Raw genomic sequence first — 26,914 nt, 5'->3', positions numbered from 1 at the left:
TGACCAATAATTTGCTCTTTAATCTAAGTATAAAAATAAATTTAATCTATTTTTAAGTAGAAAGAATAAAATAGAATCTAACTCTTAATAAAAAAACAAAGCATCGGGTGGGGTGGGGACTTACTCCATAGACTTTATTAGTAGAGTTGACCTGCTTCATTTCTCTTTCTGAACTTGTGGAATTTACAAGCTTGTTAATTTCCACGTTATTTAAGTAGAGAAAAATAAGTAACTATTATCCAATATTAGATATAATAAATGCTTTTTGTGGAAATTTGGGGTCTTCGAAGAAATTCCCTTCCCCCTAATGTACGTCGACAATATTTTTGTTTTTGCTTACTTCATATCCGTACTTACTACTGTAATAGCATGGATGTAAAATTTCATTTTTTATATAAACTAAGGATTATAGTTGAGTGGTAAAATATTTTTTATTTTAAATGAAAATTTTGAATAGTTTAATAATAATTTTGTTATATTTTGAATATTTTATATAATTTATTATAATTATTATAATTATTAGATTTTTCATTATAATTTATTTAATATTGTTTTATCCAATTTGTTTGACTGGGTTCTATAACATTTCTTTAATTTAGTAATCGAAATTCATAGTACATTTTGTGGAAAATTAAATGCAATTAATTAGAAATTTCCCTTCATACCGAATTTTGTGGAAATTAATTGCATTTTGTGGAAATTTGGGGTTTTGAACTTTCCGACTGCCTATTATCAATTAAATGCCTTTTGTTGGAAGAAACTTCCTTACACTTCATGTATTTTTTGTGTTTTAGCTAAGCTTACTCTATATATTTGGAGTTGTGAGCAATGGCTATTGCAACCATGACTACTCCTCTTCCTATTTCCTTTTTCCCTTTTCTTCTTCTCATTGCTACTATCTATTTTACCATTTGTGATGCCAATACCAACCTACTTTCCATTCAAAGTGAGATAGAAGCTCTTTTGAAATTCAAGAATGATCTTATTGATCCTTCAAACAGATTATCTTCATGGGTTGAAGGTGGGGATTGCTGTGAATGGATTGGTATCGTCTGCCATAACTCAACAGGCCACGTCAACCAACTGCATTTGGCTGCTCCTCCTCTTTCAGCCCCAGATTTTGACGCACCACTAGCTGAAAGGGAAGCTTACGAGCGGTCAAAACTACGAGGCAAAATAAATCCTTCACTGCTGGAGTTGAAGCATCTCAGTTCCCTGGACTTCAGCAATAACAATTTTAGCAGCATCCAAATACCAGAATTTTTGGGTATGCTAAGGAGTTTAACATATCTTAACCTCTCTTATGAACAATTCCAAGGAGGAATTCCTCATAACCTTGGGAATCTCTCAAGGTTGCATTATCTTGACCTTGGAGGTAATGATCTCGAACCAGAAAGTCTTCAATGGGTTTCTGGGCTTTCTTCCTTGCAGTACCTTGATTTGAGCTATGTGAATCTTTCTAAAGCAAATGACTGGATACAGGTACATTCAAACATCCTACTTTGTTAGAGTTGCACTTGTCAAATTGTGATTTAAAAGATGATCCATCTTCGATCAATGCCAATTCTACAAAATCACTGCTTGTTCTTGATATTTCTGGGAACAGCTTTTCTTCAATACCTAAGTCGATATTTAGTCTTCATGGTCTTTTGTCAATTGATCTTAGTGGCAATTCTTTGGAAGGACCAATTCCAGATAACTTTGGGAACACCTCATTTCTTGAAGTTCTTGATCTTAGTTGGAATCATCTCAATTCGTCCATACCCAATTCTTTGTATAGTTTAAACCGTCTTCAGTTCCTTCGTCTTGGGGATTCCCAGTTACAAGGAACAATCTCGAGTTCCATTGGAAACTTGAGCTCTGTTACTCACCTTGAACTTTCAGAAAATCAATTAAATGGTCAAATTCCATTGTCTATAGGGGAGTTATCATCTTTGAATTTGTTTGATGTTTCAGAAAATCAATTATATGGTCAAATTCCATTGTCTATAGGGAAGTTATCATCTTTGATATTCTTTGATGTTTCAGAAAATAATTTAAATGGTCAAATTCCATTGTCTATAGGGGAGTTATCATCTTTGAAGTTCTTTGATGTTTCAGAAAATCAATTGAATGGTACTTTCCCTTATGTATTGGACAAATGGAAAGTTTGGAAACTCTAGGTTTTGAGTTTAACTTATTGGAAGGAGTTGTATTAGAAACCCATTTTTCTAATCTCACGAGATTGACAACTCTGAAGGCATCACACAATAGGCTTAGATTTGAACCAAGCTCAAACTAGATTCCCCCATTTCAATGTGGAATTATTGAATTGGGTCACTGGCATCTTGGCCCAAAGTTTCACTATAGGAAAATAAGGCTTTAACAGCGTTTTTAGTGGTGTTTGGACAAAAAATGCCGTAAAGATTATACATTAGCGTCATTTACAAAAAAACTAAGCAATAGCGGCCTTTTTTGTCCAAACACCACTAAAAACTGAGCAATAGCGCCGTTTTTGGTACAAACGCCACTAAAAACCTATCAATAGCGGCATTTTTAATCCAAACGCCCGATAAAGTTGATCTATAGCGACGTTTTTGGTCTAAACGCCGTAAAAAGTTGAGCAGCTTTTTCGTGTAGGGTAACCAACTGTGACAACCCGAATTAGGGCCTAATCGGAATAGTGGTTTCGTGACCACAAATTCAAGATAGAAATAATTGTTTTATAATTATTTTGGGGTTTATGATATGATTGCATGATTGTGTGAAAATTTCGTGATGAAATTCTATGCCTAAAGTGCTTAAATTGAAAGTAGGGATTAAATCGAATAAGTTGCAAAATTTGCATCCCAGAAGTTTTTAGTATGAAATTGTTTTGGAATATTAATTAGGAGGTCTTAAATAGCAATTTGACCAATTTTAAGTTCATGGACAAAATAAGGACATGGAAGGAATTTTTGAAAGTTTAGTAAGGAGGGCATTTTGGTCATTTGGATATTAAATGAAATAAAATGGGAAAAATAACACAAAATTGATCATCATCCTCCTTAGTTGCTGCCGAATTCTCCCTCTCTCCATAGCTAGGGTTTCTTCAATTTTCAAGCTCCATAGTAAGTGATTCCAAGCCCGCTTTTAATGTTCTTTACGCTTTTGGAATCCCTAAGCTCGATTAAGCTTATGCTAGTAATAATTTAACCTAGGGTTCACATTTGGAAAAATATCCATAGGTGAAATTTGTGTATTTTGATGTTTTATGATAGAATATGAGGTTTTAAATTATGTTAAATAACTTGTGCTACTCGGTTTTAAGTGAAAACGAGTAAAACAAGATAATCGGTAAAAATACCTATTGTTCATAACTATATGATAGAGTGAGAATTTGATGTTGTTGTAGAAGAGAAAATGTTCAGCATATCATAAAATATAAGAATAAGGGCTGAAATTAAATTCGAGCCTAGGGGCAAAATTGTAATTTTGAAAAGTTAGGGGCAAAATGTAATTTTTCCATGATGTGATTTTTGGATTGAAATAAATAGTATGAGTATTAAATGAGCTAAATGTGTTATTATAGATCAAGAAAGACGCGGAATTGATCTCGAATCGGGGAAGGAAAAAGTTTTGATTAAATTGCAAAATTTCCACATTTTGCACCAAGGTAAGTTTGTATGTAAATATTACAATAATTTCATGTACATTCTTATATTTCAGCCTATTATATAAATATACTAGCTGATGTTAAAATATAAATCGACTATTGGAAGAATGGAAATAAATATAGAGAGAGATCCTGCTGAACATTCTGAGAGATCGAATGAAATAGAGGAGCGTAGCTAGGTCACATGTATGATGCTGAGTGCACATCATGTGTACAAGAAAGCTACGAGACACCCTGTAGTAGCTAGGTCACATGTGTGATACGAGATGTATCCCATGTAGACAAGAGAGCTACGTGAAAGATAAATGTAGCTAGGTCGCATGCGTGATTCCAAGTGAAGGACACCATGTAGACAAGAGAGCTACGTGAAAGATAAATGTAGCTGGGTCGCATGTGTGATTCCAAGTGAAGGACACCATGTAGACAAGAGAGCTACGAGACAAATCGGTTGGGTCGCATGAGTGGTACTAAGTGTTCACCATGTGTACAAGAGAGCCGAACTAAACGAAGTATGATGGTGGGGCTGTGTGCTGAAACCATTAAATATCGAGGATTGATCCGAATTGTTCAACGGGATGGTTTTGTGGTGATATTGTGGTTTGGACCTACACTTATGGTGAATGAAATGTGGTGAAAATGATTTGTGGTATATACATATATAAGATAAAATGAGGTTAGCATAAAGAATGTGTGAAAGAGTGAAATTAGCATTAAAACTGTTTTTAGATGGTAGCAGTGACGTGATTTTGAAAAATCACCAAAAATAGGAGGAATATAATTAGAGGTTGAATGAGATGTGAAATTAAATTTTAATGAGTCTACTTTCATATAAAAGAAACAGAGCAAGCAAAGGAATTCTATATTTTGAGATATTTACAATTGTATGTGACTTGCTCAGGATGAATACGTGATCCCCTGTTCCAACTTTGAAAAATCATTAAAAATTGTACAAAGAAAATTAAGAAATATAGTTTACATGCCTAAATTCCTTATTGAGACTAGTTTTAAATGAAACAGACTTCAGGGTTGTTTGAATTGTGTACTGAGAGAAATTCAATTTGTAGTGAACAGAGGTCAGATCAGTCGAGCTGTGTAACAGGGAAACTTTAACTAATAAACTGTACTATTCGGATGAACCAAAATTATAGAAAAAATTAGCAAAAAGCTTTATGAGTCTAGATTCAGGAAATTTTACGGATTTGAATTTCGAGTTTTGTAACTCGAGTTATGATTTATTTAGTGAATATGACGCAGCAGAGACAGCTTAAACAAAGTGGAATGAATAGTGAAGTTAAAGTAGATATACTTGAATTGTTGTGTAAACATGTTAGATTTTTTTAATTAGTATTTACATACTTACTTACTAAGCTATAAGCTTACTTTGTTTCTCTCTTTTGTCTTATAGTGTTCTTGGCTTGCTCAGAGTTAAGGATCGTGAAGATCTACCCGCACTATCATACTTTAGGGTATTTGAACTAAACGTTTTGAATTATGGCATGTATAGTAGGCTTAATTATTTTGTTACGTGTCATATTTGTCTAGGTTTAAAATATTAGTTACAAGATTCTCGACCAGCTAATTTGTACAAGCCATTAAAGTTGGCTAATATTGTTCAAGACATATATTATACGATGCACTATCAAATTGGATGACATATTTATATTTCGGTTATGTTTAATGGTATGTGTTATGTTCTGGTAATACCTTGTATCCTGTTCCGGCGACGGTAACGGGTAAGGGGTGTTACACCAACACTCGTTTCGATTTGATCCGATTTAATTTAATTTTCATTTTTTTTTCTTATTTTTGTTTTGAATTCGATTTTATTTTTATATTTGAAACTAACTTTATAAAAAAAATAAACTACACTCTAAATCATTAATCCCTAAACCCTAAATTCTAAAAACATAAACCATAAACCCTAAAACCCTAAACAAAAAATTCATATGGATGTTGATGTGTATAAATATAGATATTAATGTAAAAGTTTATGTTTATAATAAGTTGTGGAAGCAGTAATATTGATTAAATTTATATTTTGGTTTAGGGTTTAATATTTAAGGTTTAGGGTTTAAGATTTAGAGTTTTATGGTTTAGGGTTTAATATTTAGTATGTTAAGTTTATGGTTTAGGGTTTAATTGTTATTTTGAGTTGGGCTTTAGTGTTTTAAAGTTTGTTGTTTAGGGTTTAGTATTTATGGTTTAGGATCTTAGTGTTTATGGTTTTAAGGGTTAAGGTATTAGAGTTAGGAATTTTGATAAAAATGATAAAAAATCAATTTATTTTAGGGTTTAAGTAAGCAATAATATTCTTCTTTAATAACTTTTGTACCTTGTAATATATATATTTAAGGTTTAGGGTTTATGATTTTAGCGTTTAAGATTTTATTTTTTAAAATTAATTTCGTACACAATTATAAAATTTTACAAATTAGATTATTGTTTGAAACAAAACAAACTTAGTTTAATAGGAATTTAAGAAATAATTAAACTATTAAAATTTATTACTATCAAATGCATTAGCAGCGTTCTACTTTAGCTTAAACGACGTCATTTTATGTTGCGTATCTAGTGGCATTAGCGGCGCTTTTTGAAAAACACCGCTAAAGATCGAGAGTTAGCAGCGCTTTTTTAAAAATGTCACTAAAGATCAAGTATTAGCGGCGCTTTTTGAAAAACGCTGCTAAAGATCAAGAATTAGCGACACTTTTTCAAAAACACCGTTAAAAGTTTAATTAAAACGACGTTCTATTTTGTGATTACTGACGTTAAATGTCAAGCATTAGTGGCTCTAGTGTAAAAATGCAGCTAAATGTCGAGCATTAGCGGTGCTATTGGGAAAACACGACAAATATGTATGGGCATTAAGCTTGACGACCTCGTTTTATCAAAAAGGCGCAAAAATTATTAGCGGTGCTATTGGGTAAACGCCACTAAATATCAAGCATTAGTGGCGTTATTGTAAAAACGCCACAAAACATAATTTTATTTTGAGCAAAATGTCGCCATTTTGCTATGCTCGGTTTTATCCCCACTCCATCCCCAAAATCCCTAATTGTTTTCTCCTAAAAGTTTTCCTTAAATCCTTAAAAGTTTCTGCTCTAAAGATTAGCAACATCTTTTCCACACGGATTCTACCTGTTATAATCTGCTCTGAAGATGGAATTCTCGTAGTAACCGAACAAGGTAAGCAGTTCCTTAAGCAAAACTATTATGAATTGGACAGAACAATAATTAAGCTCAAACCCTCTTATTCCCATCAATCTATTCATTTGCAGCAAAACCCAAGTCCATAAACTATCCCAAAGTCTCATTCTCGATTATTTGCAGCCAAAGCCAACAAAAATATCCACCTTTCGATTCTTTGCTCAACTCTTATCGTAAAGAAGAAGTTCGTGTCACCAAAAAGAATATATGTTAAAAATGAAAAAATTAAAGTACTATTATTTAAAATAATTTTAAAGTTTTTTTGGTATATGACTGATTGTTTTTAATTTATATATTAAATAATTTCTTATATAATTGTAAAGAGATAATATTAATTTTAATATATTAAAATTTTCATTATAGTTTAAATTATTAAAGAGATAATAGATAAATTTTATATATATTAAAATTAAAAAAATTGCTAACCCATGCATCTCTAGAAAAACAAAATTAATTAGTAAATTAAAATTTTAATTTAATTTCCTAATATATTGAAAGGATATATAATTAATACAAAAGATAAAATTTTTTAAAGCTTTTTTTCATATATTGGATTTTTTTACATAAAATTATAATTTTATCTAATTCTTTTAAATATTACTTAAATTTAAAAAATTATTTATTTAAAATTTATATGAAAAATATAATAATTCAATAAAAATTATAAAAAGTCAAGCGTTAAATACATTTACGAGAAAAACGTAACAAAAATAAACAATAGCGATAATTTTATTCCAAATACAGCAAAAAATTAAACAATAATGACGATTTTAGTCTAAAATAACTTAGTATTTTTCCCTCAAATTGGTCCCCTTCCCCAAAACACGAAATCCCACGTGAAAACTCTTCTTTTTTTTCCCCCTTATTTTTCCCAAAATGGGTTCCCCACCCCGCCCTCCCCACCCCAAAATCCCACCTGAAATCTCTTCTTTTTTTTTTACCCTTCATTTTCCCAATATCGGTTCCCCCCTCCCCACTGAAATCTCTTTTTTTTTTTTCCCATTTTATTTTTCCCAAACTGCTTCTCCCCTACCCCGATTCCCTTTATTTTCCCCCCATTTTCCCCAAATCGGCAGCCCTCTGCATCTCCGTCAGCAGCCCTCTGCTACTTCTTCATCGGTAGCCTGCTGCTGCATCTTTGTAGGCAGCCTCCTTTTTTTGTTTTGCATATTTCTTTTAAATAACCAGAAGCTGGGAGTTAACTTCAAAATTCGAAGGGACAAAAATGGTATGCCGATGATCTCTCTCTCTCGTTTTACTTCATGTGCTGGTGCATTTTAATGTAAATTTAGTGGCAATTTTTTTTTCCCAATTTCTTAGTAATTTAGCCTGGTTGGGCATAAAGGATTTGAGATATAGCTGCAGTTAGTGGAATTGGATGAATTGTGATGGACTTGATAGCTTATAGTTACCGTAAATTATTATTTCAAGGATGAAAGTGGTATGAGAAAATGAAAACAATTTGTAGATCTAAATTAGTTTTAGTTGCAGTATTTGATGATTGATGACTTCAAGGTCTAGTTGAAGGAGAGTGAAATAGGCGGAAGGCTCGACCTGTAGGGGACTTTGTAGTGGTGAATGGAACGGAGAAATTCCAGACTACATGGTTAAAAAACTGTTTTTGTTACTCCTCGTTAGGCGGAGACCAAATGTTTCTAGACTACATAGCCTAGTCCCAATGTTTATTCACTTGTTCAGGTGTTACAAAGAAAGATGTAGTTCCAATCTGGCTGGTTTTTTTATATGAAAATTATCTGTCTAGTTGGAGTGTGGGATTTACTAAAATTCAGGATTGTTTGCTTGAATCCTTGTGGTTGATTTTGGCTTGTTCAAATAGCAGTTAACATTTATCATCTTGTCAAATAGTGAATATATCCAATAGCAGCTTTCTTGTGGTTGGTTGTGACTACTGAAAAGTGTCTTGACCTGGACTGTCTTGTGAACATAATGATCAGATCATTAGATAAAGGATTTATTTGTGTTGTTGAAAAGCTTTGAAGCAAAATAGATTTGTTTGAAGCAAAAATTGAGACAAAATGGGTTTTATTCCAACATAAAAGTAATATGATTTTGATTAGTTATTTTAATTTCTTAATATAGAAATAAATATATTACTATATTTTTAAATTACTGAAAATTAATATAAGATTTTAAAAATGGAACCAAAACCATGGTAAAAGTGGAATATTATTTATAGATGTCACTTGGTTCGTCATTCTACTATACTTTACTCTATACTTTTATTATTGACTTGGTCTTCTTTTCAATGATCGTGAAGCAATTAGGCGTTTAAGTAAAAATGAGTGTGTTGCGTTTCAGCAATTAGTCCTGTATTTTTCAATTGGAGCTTTTGTCCTTGGTTAATTAATAATAGTAACCTTCTAAAAATAATAAAATTTTATTAAAAATAATTTACTTAAAAATATTAAGTCAAGACAATATAATCCTTTTAATATTAAAAATAAAACCATAAATATACATATTTATAAAAAATTCGTTTGACCTATATAATGGGTCTAATATAAGTTACAGCTTTTAAGAATTATTCATCATCGAATCACTTGAAGAAGCTAGACTTCTAATGGGACATCAGATGACTTAAATTTAATTAATTTAATATTATTTTTACATTTAATGCATTATTATTATTTTAATTACTTAAATATTATTTTAATATTTTGGTTTGGGTGTTAATTACCTTATCTTCATTGCTTGCAGGTGTAATTTTATCCTTAACAATGTTATAGAAAAAGTTTTGTTATAGACTCGTAGAAGGGAAAAATACTTGGTATTTGTTGTAGTTCGCTTTGTTCGCACCATTCTCACTTGTCATGTAAGTTAATTCACTCGTAATTTTGCTATTCATACCCTTTTATTTTTCATTTATTTTATTATTTTCACTATTATGGAGTTTCTTTTTTATCTTCTTGTAGCATCTCAAAAGTTTTGGGTGTGCTTTGCTCACCACAACACTAGTTGCTGGAATCGACTCTACCATCCAATTTACAATTTCTAAGAGGTATGTATATTTAATTTGCTAAATTTAAATTGCACATAATATTCCTCTTTTTCACATGATATAATGTTCATCTTTCTTTTCTTACATAACTTACATAATACATAAATATATATATTATATCATAACTTACATAAATATATATCATATCATAACTTTTATAACTTACAAAACTTACTTAACTTACATAATACATAAATATATACTTGAAAATCCTGCAACTTACTTGAATTAGTTTACACCCATTAGATACTTGATACTTGATATGTATTATTTATTTTAGTACAATAACATGATTTAAGTCAATTAAGAACATTTAAGTAACCGTAATTTATTGTTAACTTTATTATCAACTTTAGACTTCAAGAACAACGAAATGGATAAGAGTTGGATGAATTTATCAAGGGTAAGCAACGATTATCGAAATGGAGTACAAAATTTTCTAAATTTTGCATTTCAAAATGCAAGCCAAGAGAATATGATTCTTTGCCCGTGTAAGAAGTGTGGCAACATCAATTGGCATTTTCGTAAAGTTGCCTACGAACATCTAATTGTTGATGGCTTTATTCGGGGGTATAAAAAATAGATTTTCCATGGAGAGTGTACACCTAATAGAATCTCTTTAACGATTAATCCAGCTTATCCTTATAGTGCTTACCATCAGTCTGTTAGAGAAGATGACATGGAAGGTATGTTACGGGATGTATTTAATATTATATGTAATATTATAATTTAAATATTAAGTCTTGTTAAATATTTCAACTATTTTATATGTATTATTATTGTTTTAATTAGTTACTAAAATTTTAACTATTTTATATGTATTGCAGAAAAAATACCTAGAAGAAGATTACGAGATCTAAATATTGTTCAGAATACTTCAAATTCGGAAGAAATAAATAGTGAACAACAGACTGATATTGGATCTTCGAATGTTCCAGAAACACCTGACGAGCCTGCAGAAATTCAAAGTAATGTTAAATTTAATTTACATGCATGTTGACTTTTATTATTGATTTCTTTTTCAAATTCTTATATTATAATGTACTATGTTTCAGTTGAAAGTTGTGGGACATGCAAAGGTCGAGGACGTATGCTACTTAAAAAATTATACGAGTTAAATCCTGTCGAGCGTGTCAAAGTATTTAGAAACAATCTTGGTCAGCCTGTTGGATTAGAAGCTCGACTTTTAGCAGGATATTTGGGCATTATAGCACGAAATGCCAATATGTTGTCTGTCAACTATGAATCATGGCATCAAATGCCTGATAGTAACAAAAATCAAGCGCTCGATAATATTAAGGTAATAAAATATGATTGTAATTTATAATACTTTGGTTTAAGTTTCATTTATATTTAATTTCTAAACTTGTGTTTTTTTAGGAGAGATTTGCTTTAGAGGTTTCGGATACTTATATTAAGAAGGCATTGGGAAAAAAATGGAGAGATCATAAAAGCACTTTAAAGAAAGAATATTTTAAGAAAGATATAAGTCTCGAAGAGAAATTACGAAATGTCCCTCCGGGAATGCTGAGATACCAATGGGAAGATGTGGTTAAATTTTGAAATTCAAAGAAAGGAGAGGTATTACGTACTTCTAAACTCTTATAATTATTTCTATTTATAGTATTTACTATATACGTAATAATAATTTCATAATGTAGGATCGTGAGCGAGTTGGAACAAGTAGCAGACAAAAACAAAAATTTACGCACACAGCAGGGTCGAAAAGTTTTGCTTGTGTAGCTGAGGCCGAGGTATTTTGAATTTATTAATTGTGTCAAATATTAATTACTTTCTATTAAATAATATTTTTACTACTATATAATAGGAACTCTCGTCTGGTCAAAAAGTTAGACGCCTTCAGTTTTTTGACATTACACATAGGAAGAAAGATGGATCTCCAATGACTTCTGAAGCTGGAGAAATTATGGTATATTTACTTAATAAAATTTGATTTATTTTAAATATTTATAATGTTTAATTATAATGGTTTACTTATAATGGTTTAATTCGTCATTAGTAGTTCTAAATAATGTTAAGTTATGTTGCATTTGTTTTTATTATATATATCCTTTCTAACTCTTTGATTGATTTATTAGGAGAAACTAAAGGATAAAAAGACACAGTATGAAGCGATTGCTTCGAGTGATAGTTCTGTTAATCTTGAGAACATTGATAACAGAATTATTACTGAAGTTTTAGGTCCTGAAAGGTATGGTCGGGTTCGATTTCAAGGATCTGGTGTTAACCCAACTCAATATTTTGGATCCAGCTCGCAACAATTAATGCTTTCGGGGAGTCAAGCTCAAGCTGAAGTTCAGAGGTTAAGAGACCAGATGTCTCAGATGCAAGCGAGTACAGTTGAGCAAATTGCTCAACTTAAAGCAGAGGCAGCAGCGAGGGAAGCAGAGCAAAACAGAAAATATAACGAACTCCAACTACAGCTTCAAAATATGATAAAGATATTTCAGCAGTCGCAGAATCCACCATCTTAGATATTTATTTTCTTATTGTAAGAATATTTTAACAATATAATTTTTAATATTACTGTAAGAATATTTTGTTATTTTATTTATTAATTTAGATAATATATCTTTCGTTGTATTTTTGAAGTATCATTTAGATTTACTGTTATTGGTTGGATTTGATGTTATAGGAAGGGTTGTATATGAACGAAAATAGGATATTAGAAAACTATTAAAATTAGTGACGTTTTTACTAAAAATGTTGTAAAAGATCACAATCTTTAGCGGCGCTTTTTAAAAAACGACCCGAAAAGTCATGTTCTTTAGCGACGTTTTTTACATAAACGCTGCAAAATGTTAGTTGCGTTTTTTGCGGCGCTTTTTAAAGGCCTAAAAAAAATCGCTAAAAACCTGTTTTGTTGTAGTGTTTCCCCTATGGTTAAAGTTCCAAGAATTTTAGATGTCATGCTTACTTGGTTTTTTAACCTTCCCACTCAATTTGAATATTTAAATCTTTCCTTTAATCAACTTATTGGAGAGATTTCATATTTGAATGTAACATCTTCTATTGACTTGAGTTCCAACCGCTTTATAGGTCCATTGCCAAGAGTACTCTCAAGTTTAATATATTTATTTTTGTCAAATAATTCATTTTCAGAATCCCTTTTTGAATTAATTTGTAATTCATATTTAATGGGGATGATAGGTTTTTACATTGATACAAATCTACTCATTGAAGAAATTCCAGATTGTTGGAATCATTGGAAATTTTTAGCTTATTTAAATTTAGGTAACAACAATTTGACAGGGAAAATCCCACTTACTTTGGGATATACAAATCTTTTTATGTTAAACCTTCGAAACAATAGCATGTTTGGACAATTACCCTCCACGTTGCAAAATTCTGGTGATTTAGTTATGCTTGATCTTAGTGGAAATCATTTTAGTGGAAGTGTACTGGCATGGATTGGTGATAAGCTCTCAAGCCTTGTGATTCTAAGCCTTCGATCAAATAACTTTGATGGTCATATTCCTCATAAAATTTGTGATCTTCAATTTCTTCAAAACTTGGACCTTGGCCACAACAACATTTCTGAAGTTATTCCAAAATGTTTCAGTAATTTAAGTGCAATGGCCACAAAAAACAAAACCAATAATGGAAGTTTCTGCGCCGATAAAAATTGATTATTACCGTATTTATTTTAAAGCATTATTGGTGTTGAAAGGACGAAGGGATAAATATGGAAGCACACTAGGACTTGTTACCAGTATAGACCTTTCAACTAACTGTCTCACAAGAGAGATCCCCAAAGAAATTAGTAGTCTTGTTGGACTATTGTCTTTAAATTTTTCAGGGAATCTCCTAACAGGAAATATACCAGACAACATTGGCAACATGGAGTTGATGGAATCTCTTGATTTGTCCATGAATCGACTAAATGGTGAAATCCCTCCAAGTTTCTCCAATTTGAATTTCTTGAATCACTTCAATGTGTCCTACAACAACTTGACAGGACAAATTCCAATAAGCACTCAGCTTTAAAGCTTTGAAAACTTGTCTTACGTGGGCAATCATCTTTGTGGATCTCTGGCCTCTCATTAAGAACTGCACCTCAAAAGGTATTCCAACTGGTGTTGCAAATAATGGAAGTAAAGTGAATTGGCTTTATGTCAGCATAGTTTCTTGGCTTTGTAACGGGTTTTTGGGGTGTAGTGGCTCCCTTGTTTTTCATTAGATCTTGGAGGATTGCATATTATCGAAAGTTGGACCATATCTATGGTAAATTGTTTTTGTTTTGGGCTACTATGGGTATGTAGTTTGATGGGAAAAAAAGCATGTATAATTGATGCATTTGAGTGTGTTACTACATGATTGTTTGGTGTTGAAAGATTAGTTTTAGCGTTTGTCCTTTTTTGGACTCATCGATGTGCCAACAAGAGAACTCACTCGCTTGCGTGAGCGGCTTTGTTTTATGCAAACTACGTGAAATGGGATACTTTTCCCGTTGCATCTTTTTTTAAGAATGCTGAAATTATGTTTTATATTGATAAGAATGAGGATCGCGGACAGTAGGTTTGGGTGTATGGGGTGAGCTTGTTGGCTCGGGTTTAGTAATTCGTCTCCTCTTTGTTTTTGCTTTTGTTTTGTGACTTTCTCGTTAATGAATTTCTTTTCTCTAAAAAAAAAATTAGTAATTTTAGACACACATAAAAGTATAAGGGTAAACTACACTTAAGATCATTCTAAAATAGGATTTCTTCTATTTTAGTCACTCTAAATTTTTTTTTCTCAATTTAGTCACTCTAGTTAAGATATTTGTTTGAATTAGTCACTGCTATTGAAAATTCTATTAATCTACTAACCACTTTTTGATGTGGCATACTTGCCAATTGAATGATGATATGTGACACTTTCTTTGGACTTTTGGCAGAAACTTAAGGACCTCTCTATAATTAATCCAAAACATTTTGCCCTTTTCTCTTCTCTATACAACTTAAAAAGGAGAAACCAGAACATGGCATCTCAAAGCTACATGCCCTTCGCTAGATTCTCAACAATGGAACTATGGCAACTATCAAGGATAACCCACTATACATACACAAATAATTAAAGAAGAATGAACATATATAAATAAGAATGGATCTATGGCATGGATAGGGCAAGGGAAAGGGCAAAAGCTTCAACCTTTATAATTCGTTATATGCAGACAATTCAAAATTTTGGGAGCTTTTGAAGAAGGCAATGGCTTCTCTGTTCAATATATTTTCTTTGCTTCCCAATTGCTTTCAATGTTAATACTTATTATAAGGCTCTTAATTGGGTATTGGGGTTTTTTATTTTCATCAGGTATCATTTTAGGGAAGATGCTGAGGATGTTGTTAAATACATTAGTGGGACAATCCTTGACGACCGTCAGATTCGTGTAGATTTTGATTGGGGTTTTTATATATGTTCATTCTTCTTCAATTATTTTGTGGATGTATGGTGGGTTATCGTTGATAATTGCCATAGATTCATTGTTGAGAAAATGGTGAAGGACAGGTAGCTTTGACATGCCCTGTTTTGATTTCTCCATTTTGAGTTATAGAGAGAAGAGATATTTTAGATTAATCAGGTCTATAAGCTTTTTTTTTTGTCAGTAAAAAAAATTATCACATGTTATTATTCAATTGATTAATATGCCACATTAGTGAATTAAGAGGATTTTTATTACAATGATTAGTTGATACAATTATCTTAATTACAATGACTAAATTGAAAAAATAATTAAATGACTAAAATATGATAAACCTTATTTTAAAGTGACATTGAGTGTAGTTTAGCTAAAGTATAATATAAACATAACTTATTTAATGACGTTTATACAAATATTGTAGTTTCTACAATTTTATTGTGTTTATATTTAAAGATTAAAACAATAGAAAAGATATTATGCATACACGAACTCGATTCAAAAATTTTTAAATTGAATTCAGTTACTAATATTAGATTCGTCAATTCGACTAACTCAAATTTTTTAGTCAATTCTATTCGGTCAAATGCTTACACCTAATGTCGGGGGCGAAACCAGAAATTTTTTTTTAGAGAAGCTGAAATTAAGTTGTAAATTTTACGATTGTAAAAATATAATTTCACTATTTTAATAGCTTGTATCTTTATAATTTTTAAAGAATCAAATCAAATTTTTATATTTTTAGGGACAAAGTAAAAATTTAAAAATCTTAAAAGACTTAAATGAAAAAATTCATTTTAAAGGTAAGAGCCCTGTGAGCCCCCTTAGTTTTACCCCTGCCTAATGTAATTTACCTAAAGTATAATATAAACGTTTATTAGTTTCTACAAATTTATTGTGTTTATATTTAACAATTAAAACAATAGAAAAGATATTATGCATACACAGATTATCAAAATGTATGGACATGTGTGGCAAGTTTAATATTACTTCTAAAGGGGAAAAGTAATTTTGAGATGAAAATATTTCTAAATAAGATATTATTTTTTTTAGCTAAAAAAAAAACTTTTGCTCAAAAATACTTCTTAACCCAAAATCACTTTTAAGAGACAATGCTAAACTAAGCGATGTTGATTTGGTTTTCTTTGCACTTTTATATCAACTACTTTTAACCTCTCATGCTACCCACATGCGATTATTAAATTATGATATGATAATTTTGTTGAAATAGAATTAAAATAATTTTTACTATATTATATTAATATAAAATTTTAAATTTAAATCTTAATTATAAATGAAAACATAGCATAAAATTTAAATCTTAATATCAATAGAAAATAAATATACAATCTCTATCTATTTTAATATTTAATATTTTATTAATTAAAATTTATGTACTAAGGTACTAACTTGGACTTTATTTTTGTCATGAAAACTGTTTGCTCGTTTCATGTATCCTGTTATACGAAATTATTTTTCTACTTGGATTATCAAAATAGGTCATAAACAGATTTTGTTTGTTCTGAGTGTGGTATATTTGATAAAATATGCAGCATAATTCGGTAGGGATTTTAAAAAACTTTTGACTAAATTACTTGAGGTGATTGGATAAATATAGAAATTTTATTATCTCTAGAAAGAATTTTGAAGTAGTTAGAAGACTAATTTATTGATTGAATAAATATGAAAGGACTTTAAAAACAACTTTGCTTTGATTTTGTGGTTATTCTATGGCACTGTTTTAAGTATTATTTTCAGGGTTTATTGATTGTATAAAAACTTCCAGAGAGATCTACCGATGAAAAAACAAAACCAAAAGTCCATCTTACTTGATTTAAATGACTGTAAATTTAGACCGGCAGTGCAAGTGTATAAAACTTACAACTCTAACAACATCGAACTTGGTCCTCTCTCCAACACCAGCTGCCTAGAAGCTTCTACCCTGTTTAACATTAACCAAGTCTAAAAAATAGTTGAAAGAAATTAGAGAAACTCAACATTTTTAATACTCACGTTCTACTTGATCCTTCTAAAAGTAGTCTAAGCGATTGGCTCATGCTACCCCGAAGTTGATCAATTAAAGTTGTATTAGTTTCATAAACCCCTCGTTCCGGTAATTCAATCATCCTCCCCTTCCTAATTTTTTCCCAAAAAAGTAATTAAAATTTACTAAGTGATGTTACCTCGTTGAACCTAGTTTTTCCACCGGTCTTAACTCTCCAATTGCTAATCTGAAATCTTGCTGAGTTACTACCAAGTTTTTGAGGTTGTTGTCTCGATGTAAAGCTCGAGATTGAGCACTACTCACCAGTGCCTCCAACTCAGCACCGGAAATCCAACGGTTTGATTAACTGTTCGACCAACCACCCAATATGAAACGTTTCCAAAACCTCGTAAAACTTGATGCACAACACAACATTTAAGAACAACTCATCACTCACTAAATGCCTACTTCTAAGCATAAAAGTATGGATTATTATATATCATAGGGTAAATTACACCAACAGTCACCAAACTTTTGGGTAAATGACAAAACAGTCACCTAGGTTTCATTTCAGTAACTTAACTTTCAAAAAGTAACAAAACGGTCATTAACGTTATAAAAAAGTGACAAAACAGTCACTAACTAACAGTTACCGTTAGGGTATTAACGGGATTGTTGACGTGGCAAGTTAACTTGTCACGTTGGCGACGGCTGATGGGTTTGGGATGGGTTTAGGGAAAAAAATTGAAAGGTTAATGGGTTAATGTCTTAGGGTTAGAAACATATTAGCTTTAGGGGGACTTGGGGGGGGGGAACGAAAATCTATTTGGGAAATTTTGATCGGGATTTGGGGTTTTTTAGGTTTTAAACTGAATTAGGAACTGATTTAGGGTTAGAAATCGATTCAATAATCGATTAACAGGGTATAAGTTTTAGGGTTTAAGGTGGTTTATTTTGTTTAGGGAGAAAAGAAGACGAACTGGAAGTTTTTGATTGTCAGAGACAATGGGCAGTAGAAGGAAAGCTACCAGTACTGTTACATCCACTTTAACGGGTAAGTTCTTGCTTTTAGTTTCAAAATTTTTTGGATTTCAATGCTGTTATTTCGATTTAGGGTTAATTAGGGGTATTTCGATTTCAAATTTAATTTCGATTTTGATTTTGCTTTCGATTTCTATTTCGATTTTGATTACAATTTTGAAACATTCACTGATTTTGATTTTGATTTTGATTTTGATCTCAATCTAGGATTAGAATTTGATTTTGATTTCGATTTAGATTTTGATTTAGGGTTATTTCGATTTGGGTTTTATTTGTTATTAATGTGCATGACAGATTAGGGTTTGGTTTTAAAGTTTATGACATATAATGTGTACTGTATTGTGTCTGCCATTGTTTAAGGTTATTTCAATTTTGATTTTGATGTGTTTGTATCTGCCATTGTATGAATGCCATTATCAAACTGATCTTTATTGTGTGTATCTGCCATTGTTTGTATCTGTCATTGTATGAATGCCATTATCAAACTGATCTTTATTGTGTATATCTGCCATTGTTTGTATCTGCCATTGTATGAATGTCATTATCAAATTGATGTTTATTGTGTATATCTGCCATTGTTTGTATTTGCCATTAAATTATACATTATTAAACTGATGTTTATTGTGTATATCTGCCATTGTTTGTATCTGCCATTAAATTATACATTGTTAAACTGATGTTTATTGTGTGTATCTGCCATTGTTTGTATCTGCCATTAAATTATACATTATTAAACTGATGTTTATTGTGTATATTTGTCATTGTTTGTATCTAAGCTCCTATTGTTATTTACCTTCTTTATTGCACTGGTTATTGCCTATTTTTGTCTGCCATGTGCATGAGAAAAATGGTTGTGTTTGATTAAATTAATTTTTGTATTGGTTGTTGTCTGCCATGTGCATGACAGAAGTGTTTGTATTAAATTATTCGGTATTTTGTATTGGTTATTGTCTGACAAAAATGGTTAAAGTGTTTGCCTATGTTGTCTACCTTTATTGATGAGTACTTTATTTGGCAGGTTTAATTGATGACAATTCTAATGAGAATGAAGAAAACGTGTCTGGTAGTGATGTGTCTGGTAGTGAAGTTCTGGTAGTGATAGTGATGCATCTGAAAGAGTTACTTTAGATGCTTTAAACATGGATGGTATAGGAGTAGATGAACTGTGTGATAGTGATGATTCTGGGAGGTTAGATAGTGCACATGGATCTGACTCAGCCAAAATTGGCCTGAGTTCAACCTAGAGAATTACATGAGTAATCCTAGACTTGAGGTTGGAATGTTATTTAAGTCTAAACACAGTCTAAAAGAAGCTGCCAAGCAGTATGGTAGGTTGAATAGTTATTTTATTAAGTTTCCCAAAAATGATTTAAGAAGGTTAAAGGCAGTCTGCAATGAAAAATGTTCTTGGTTCATATGGGTTTCTAGGCTAAACCCTAATGACCCTATTGACCAGACTTGGCAAATTAGGAGTTCAAACCCTAACCATTCTTGTTCTAAAGTCTATAAAAATAGGAATGTAACCTCAGCTTGGATAGGTGAACAGTATAAAGAAAAATTCATTGCCGATTCTGATTATTCTTTGAAATTATTACAGCAAGATGTCAAAAGAGATTTTTGTTGCTTGGTCTCACTAACTAAATGTAGGAGGGCTAAACTTAGGGCATTAGAATTAATTGAAGGAGCTCATAATTCTCAATATGAGAAGATTTATGAGTACTTATTGGAGGTTAGGACCCAAAATGAGGGAACGAAAGCAATCTGTTATTTGGATAACAGATTGTTTCAAAGGATGTATGTCTGTTTGCAGGCATGCAAAGATGGCTATAGGGCTGGTTGTAGGACGATAGTAGGTTTAGATGGATGTTTCTTAAAGGGCTCTTATGGTGGCTACTTGCTTGCAGCTGTTGGGATAGATGCAAATAATGGCAACTATCCACCTACATATGCTGCTGTCAAAAGTGAAAACCAAGCATCATGGCTTTGGTTCTTGGAGTTGCTTGCAATGTACTTGGAAATTGTGAGCTCGTACCACATATCTTTCATGTCTGACAAACAAAAGGTAAAACTCTATTTATATATATATTTTTATGTTGTTTCTATTTAAAGTTTGTCAAAGAATTAAATTATTTTTTTCCTAATTGCAGGGACTTTTGGAAGCAATATGTATGTTGTTTCTTAATGCAGAAACAAGGCACAGTGTTAGACACCTACATTCTAATTTCAAGAATGCTGGTTTTCGAACAAAGGAGCTGAAAGATTTGTTTTGGAAAGCTGCAAGAGCAAGCACTACAAGAGAGTTCGATGATGCCATGGATGAACTGAGAAAAACCAATCACCATGCTTATGACTGGTTGAAGAAGAAAAACCCTACTCACTGGTCAAGGTCTCACTTCTCAATTAGGATCCATTTCGACATGTTGGTGAATAATCTATCTGAATCATTTAACAAGGTAAATCCCTATGTTTTTTGTTTCTTACTGATCATTAGCAATTTACTAATCATTTATATGGTTTATGGATAGATGATACTAGAAGCAAGAGGTAAACCTATTCTGACCATGATGGAAACAGTAAGGACCAAGATTATGTTACATATTGTCAAGAAGAAAGAAGAAGCTGACAAATGGAAAGGAACTTTGTGTCCAAAAATCAAGAAAAAGCTGGATGTAAATATAAAAGATTCATTAAGGTAAAGATTCTTTCTAATGCCTATATTCTAACTTAATGTTGCTGATCACATGCAGTGATTGTTGGAAAGCTATTAACTTTTTTTAATATGTATGCAATGATTATTGGAAAGTTGTTGACTATTTTTTAATATGCATGTAATGATTGTTGGAAAGCTGTTGACTATTTTTTAATATGCATGCAATGATTGTTGGTGTGTTGCCTATTTTTTAATATGCATGCAATGAGTTCTTTTTTATAATATGCATTTAGTGGCTGCTTTTTTAGAGGGTGTGTGTCATTGTATATTTTAACCAAGCATGCTCACTGTTTTTTAGGTGTGTTCCATCACATGCTGGTGGGGACAAGTATCAGGTTGAATGTGGTCCAGGCAGCCAGCATGTGGTGAACTTAGTTCAGAATTCCTGCTCCTGCAGGAATTGGGATCTCACTGGCATCCCTTGCATGCATACAGTAGCTGTCATTCATGTAAAAAATAAGTTCCCAGAGACCTATGTACAAACCTGGCACACCAAGCAAACCCAGATTCAAATTTACTCCAACTTTGTAAGTCTAGTAAGGGGTCCTAAACAATGGGCCTCTTTGTCAAACATGCTACCAATACTACCTCCTCCACTAAGAAGGCCACCTGGCAGACCTACTAAAGTGAGAAGGAAAGAACCTGATGAACCACAAACAACAGAAAGGTTGAGCAAGAGAGGGGTGGAGATGAGGTGCAGTAAATGCAAATTAATAGGCCACAATAAGAGGAGTTGCAAAGGGGAAGTTGGCCAAAACATTCCAGTAAGTAATTTGCCTTAACTTATAATAGACTTCTATCTATGAATTTGTTTATTTTTCACATTTCTTTTATTCTTGTAAGTTAAAAGACATCAAGTTGGTGTCCAAACCCAGCAAGAGGCTACCCCAAGTCAGCAAGAGGCTACCCCAAGTCAGCAAGAGGGTACGCCAACTCAACAAGGTGCCCAACTCAGTTACCTACTGCCCCAACTTATCAAGTAGCTGCCTCAAGACAAAAGCTCCCATTAAAGAGAAAATAAACCACAACCACTGTTAGATGGATGCCTTCTACTCAAGAGTCATCCATGACAGACCATTGATGATGATGTGAACAGACTGCATTTTGTTAACCTTTTAAAACTGTGTAAATTTGCCTGCTACTGATTATTAACTTAGGCAGATAATTTTTTGGGAAATTTGCCTATGATTGCTACTGTTGATAAACTTAGGCATAGTTACTGAATCTTTTTGTAAATTTTCCTACAATTCACATCTGTTCAATTGTAATGAATTGTAGGAAAATTTGGCAATATTTTGCCCCTCATTCCTTTTGTAAACAGTTTACAGTTTGGCATATTGGCATTAATATATGAGCAATTTATCATGCTATTTGTTATCCAACTGTTATCTTTTCTATACCAACTGTTATCTTTTCTAACTAGCAGCCATGTATACCAACTGTTATCTTTGTATATCAATTGTTATCTTTTCTAACCAACAGCCATGTATACCAAATGTTAAGCAATTTGTAAACAACAACATGAGTTGGTTAGCTATGTATACCAGCAGCCATTTTTAACACATGTTAAGCAACAAAAATATTCCAACACAATTTGTAATCAACAAAAATTTTCCATTTCATTCAAGTGTTTGTAAACAACATAAGATGGTTAGCCATGTATAACAACAGCCATCTATACCACCATAAACAACAATTTACCAGCAACAAAATTACAAAACATAAGCTGGTTTTCAATTAACATAAAATGATTTTTAAAGTTTTGAAAACAGCAAAACAATAACAATTACAAGCACCAAAAACCAGGTTCTTCTCTCCCTTTTCCTTGCATCCTCCAATGTCCTCAGTTTTTTCAGAAGACCCAACAACACCATTCTTGAACGGGGCGTCAATGGTGGATCAAACCAGCTGAAAAATCGACATCGTTTTTGAAATCGACTGCCGAATTTGTTACACCCAAAAAACCTCCTACCTGGGTTGTTGTTGGACCAAGACATGCTTAATTTGGCTGGGTCTCCACAATAGCACATCGGAATCACTTCAGGCATATCCATTTTTCCTCTTCTCCTTCTTCTTCTTCTCTTCCTGCTTCTCTTCTTCTTCTTCTTCTTCTTTTTTCAAACCTTAAAATGAAGCTGGTACTATTAGTAAAGTGTTAATAACCGGCCAGCTAGACTTAAGGTGGACAGCTAGGATTCCGTCACCTGCCACGTCACTTTACTGTGACGTCTGTGACGGAAAATGGCAAAAAGGACCGTTTTGTTACTTTTTGAAAGTTAAGTGACTGAAATGAAACCTAGGTGACTGTTTTGTCATTTACCCCAAAGTTGGTGACTGTTGGTGTAATTTACCCTATATCATACACTAACAGTGTAGTTGAAGCTTGGTCTAAAACTACCACATGTATCACCGACTTATTGCTCAATCAAAAGCGGAAATAAACTAAAATAAAATCGGTGAATACCGATTTCATCGAGACAAAAGTCTTAGGATAGATGAGGATGTGGTATCATCGAACCCACATGAACTTTTAGAATCTCTGATCTAGCTTGAGAATCCGGTAAGGACATTTGTATATGCAATTCAAAATGGCCAGACCTACAAGGCTACAACAGTTGAATTTACTTAATCATCAATATATCCCAGAGTACTGTTTCCTCAGCCTCTCCCATATTTTGTTACGACAAGTGATCTTTTATTGTATTGTATTTTCTTTCTTTTATGTATTTAATCAGATAGTAGTTTTACATTTCATTATTATTGTACCACGCGAATAATTAACAAGTGTTTCTTGTTTACTAGAGAAGAATAACATTGATTTTCAAGTTCGAATTTGAAGTCAAGGATGATGATAAAAGCGAGGGTTGGGTGCTTTGGTTGTATCTATGTAGATATTGATAACTAACTATGTCATGAGAAGTGGAGTCTCTTGCAGTGCGCGTCAATTTTTCGAGCACTTGGGTGGGTAGTTCTTGGAGATTGGAAGGATCTTCTTTTACCAGATACCAGATAATAATGAGGGGATGTTACCAGTCAGCCACTTCTTTTTCTACCGGTTTAGCTTTGTTTTCTCTTTTGAGGAGGCTACAGTAAGTTTCTTAATGTATTGTGTCTCATAATTATCAAATAAAAAACATAAAATATATAAATAATTTATCATTATTATCAAATTTAGAGACATTATATTGGTTAAGTATTTCTTTTTAATGTATTTTAAAATAATTAATATAGTGCCACACTAGGGCTTGTTAGTAGCCTGTGCCTTCCAATTAATAGACTAATAGGAGAGATCCCAAAATAACTCAGAAGTCTCGTTGAGCTTCGATCATTAAATGAATCAAGAAATCACCTAATAGGAAATAGAATCACCTAATAGGAAATATAACGGACGAAATTGGCAACATGGAATCTCATGATTTGTCCTGTCAACATGAAGTTGATGGAATCTCATGATATTGGTCAAGTTGTTGTAGGACGAAATTGGCAACATGGAGTTGATGGAATTCCTCTAAGTTTCTCTAATTTGAATTTCTTAAATTACTTCAACATGTCTTGCAACAACTTGACAGGACAAATCCCAACAAGTACTCAACTTCAAAGCTTTGAAAAGTTCTCTTACATGGGCAATCATCTCTGCGGACCTCCTCTCACTAAAAACTGTAGCACAAAAGGTATTTCAACTAATGTTCCAAATAATGGAAGAAGCAGTGAAGGAAGTAAAGTGAATTGGTGAGCATAGTTCTTGGCCATGTAATGGGATTTTGGGGTGTAGTTGCTCCCTTGTATTTTATAAGGTCTTGAAGGCATGCATACTATCGAAAGTTGGTCGAAAGTTGTACGTGTTACTATGGATATATAGTTTGATGAAAAAAAAAAAACCATGTATAATTAAATTTTGTGTGTGTTTATAATTGATTATGTAGGATTCGGAACTATAGGGATTACAGGAATCAATTAATCTAAACTTTGAGTTTAAATTTACTACATTGATTCATGTTTTCTTATTATAATTATTTGATAAAATAAATAAAGAAATTATATTTGATGTTGGGTGCTTAAATTTTTTTTCAATTCTTGATATGATTATTTTGCAGGAAAATATATATTTAATAATTATTGCTTGCAAATCCCAAAAAATGTGATATCTATGATATAATTCTGCAGTTTATACAGGAGTACTAATATATATGATTAAAAAAGTTTATAAATACCTCATTGAGCGACCTTTTTTCATTTATTATTTTGTACTGAAAAAAGTATTGATTAAGTTTAGTTTAATTGGTATTAACATTATTGTTAGTGTAGGAGGACTTAGATTTAAGTGTGCTGAAATGTATTATACTCCTATTTAACGGTTGGGAAAGACTATAAATTTTAAAGTTTAATTTTTCATATTTAATATTTGTATACGAAATAATTAATTATATATGAAAATTTGAGTGAATTCATGAACGATTCTAGCTGTTTTTGGAAAAATGAAAGAATGTTAACAATGGTTTTCTTCCAATATTAATTATTTTTCCTTTTGCGTGGGAGTGGGACTTAACGCCATAGACTTACTTCTCAACTTTATGTCTATTTGTCTTTCTAAATTTGTGGAATTTTGGAGCTTGTTAATTTCCACATTAAATAGAGAAAAAGTAGAAGTTTTTGTAGGAAAAAAGAGATTTTTCTTAAAACGAAAATTCTTTGAAAGCTATTCTTATGTATCAATTTTGTTTTTAGCAGGGGTTAAGCGTAGCTAGGGGCAGGCACCTGGAAATTTTCTATTCATATCCTTTAAATTTTTAAAAATTTTAAATTAGCAAAAGTAAAATTACACTTTGGCCCTCTAGAAAATAATAAAATTTAATTTAATACTTTAAAAATTATAAAGATACAAGTTGTTAAAATGGTGAAATTATATTTTCACTATCGTAAAAATTATAATTTAATTTCGACTCTACTAAAATTTTTTTTACTTCGCCTCTAATTTTTAAATAGCAAGTAAACCGTGAGATTGAGATTTATTCCATAGACTTAGTTGATTTCAGACTAGTGTTTTTTAAAAATAAAAATAAAAATCTTAATTAACATTTTTAAATTAATTTTATTGTTACAAGACTATTGCGTGGATATATTCTTTTGATTTTAAATGTCACACCATTAAATTTAAATAGAATAATTTTATTGGCAATAACTATTTGACTTGAATTTTAAATTAAAAAATATGGGGACTAAATTTTGAAATTAAAAGTATACTGAGACTAAAATCCAAATGTATAAAGGGTATAGCAATTTAGAGCATATTTTAACCTTTAAATTTTTATTTTATAATTTAATATAAGCAAACAATCAACTTAATATGAAGCTTGGAATTAATGTATATATAAAAGTTTTATTCTTTTCTTAAAAAAGTTTAGGAATTAAATAAAGCAGAGTAAAGGATGAATTGAATGATTTTCAATAAATGTTTAAGGGCCAGAAAAATCATAATGCAAGTTTGAAGTAGTATTGGTTTTCAAAATTTTGCTTAATAATAGCCAAACATATACAAAAATATTCTTATTCAATTTCCATGTCTTCCATTTTCTTTTCTTTCTTTTGGCTTTTAGGACCTAAAAAGTCTTAAAAGAACGTGGGAGTGGGACTTACTTAATAGACTTAGTTTTTAAACTTTTATGTCTATTTGTGCGTTGACATTGAATTAAGTTTTAATTTGGTTGACATTAATTTTATTATTAATAAAGGAGGATATAGATTCGAGTATACTACATATTTAAGGTATAATAATTTATAACTATACCTATAGAATTATAAAAGTGTACTACTAGGATACTAAATACTCACCCAAAAAATAATTATTCAAATATATCAAGAATGACCATAATTCAATTTGGGCTGATTTTGAAGAAATAATT

At 31.5% G+C, this 26,914-nt stretch overlaps 2 protein-coding genes and 1 long non-coding RNA gene across 4 annotated transcripts; all 3 read left to right on the top strand.

Moving 5' to 3' along the window:
* The first annotated feature begins 798 nt into the window (after positions 1–798).
* On the top strand, positions 799–3,635 carry LOC108471872 (receptor-like protein EIX2). Its single transcript, XM_053021130.1, has 2 exons — positions 799–1,482; positions 3,551–3,635. Exons 1-2 carry the CDS (start codon positions 829–831, stop codon positions 3,599–3,601), a joined length of 705 nt encoding a protein of 234 aa, XP_052877090.1. The 5' UTR covers positions 799–828; the 3' UTR covers positions 3,602–3,635.
* A 4,105-nt stretch (positions 3,636–7,740) lies between these two features.
* LOC108472707 (uncharacterized) lies at positions 7,741–12,464 on the top strand. 2 transcript variants are annotated; one of them, XR_008274570.1, is made up of 10 exons: positions 7,741–8,069; positions 9,560–9,674; positions 9,775–9,860; positions 10,217–10,546; positions 10,688–10,828; positions 10,916–11,160; positions 11,241–11,441; positions 11,522–11,614; positions 11,689–11,790; positions 11,960–12,464. It is a non-coding gene; the product is annotated as an uncharacterized LOC108472707 (long non-coding RNA). The 2 variants fall into 2 exon arrangements; XR_001869583.2 differs by lacking the exon at positions 10,217–10,546.
* A 731-nt stretch (positions 12,465–13,195) lies between these two features.
* LOC108471871 (DNA damage-repair/toleration protein DRT100-like) lies at positions 13,196–13,868 on the top strand. The gene is made up of 2 exons (XM_017773419.1): positions 13,196–13,442; positions 13,681–13,868. The coding sequence occupies exons 1-2, from the start codon at positions 13,196–13,198 to the stop codon at positions 13,866–13,868; spliced, it is 435 nt and encodes a 144-aa protein (XP_017628908.1).
* Positions 13,869–26,914: the final 13,046 nt, after the last annotated feature.

The sequence above is a fragment of the Gossypium arboreum genome, chromosome 11, assembly GCF_025698485.1.
Source record: "Gossypium arboreum isolate Shixiya-1 chromosome 11, ASM2569848v2, whole genome shotgun sequence".
Taxonomy (NCBI): Eukaryota; Viridiplantae; Streptophyta; class Magnoliopsida; order Malvales; family Malvaceae; genus Gossypium; species Gossypium arboreum.
Note: the sequence above shows the minus strand (reverse complement) of the source record. Positions and strands in the feature narration are given on the sequence as shown.

Coding starts and splice junctions, on each gene's coding strand:
- LOC108471872 (XM_053021130.1), top strand. CDS start 829: ATGGCTATTGCAACCATGACTACTCCTCTTCCTATTTCCTTTTTCCCT. Junction 1,483..3,550: donor AAGCAAATGACTGGATACAG/GTACATTCAAAC, acceptor GTGTTATTATAG/ATCAAGAAAGACGCGGAATT.
- LOC108471871 (XM_017773419.1), top strand. CDS start 13,196: ATGTTTGGACAATTACCCTCCACGTTGCAAAATTCTGGTGATTTAGTT. Junction 13,443..13,680: donor AGTTATTCCAAAATGTTTCA/GTAATTTAAGTG, acceptor TAAATTTTTCAG/GGAATCTCCTAACAGGAAAT.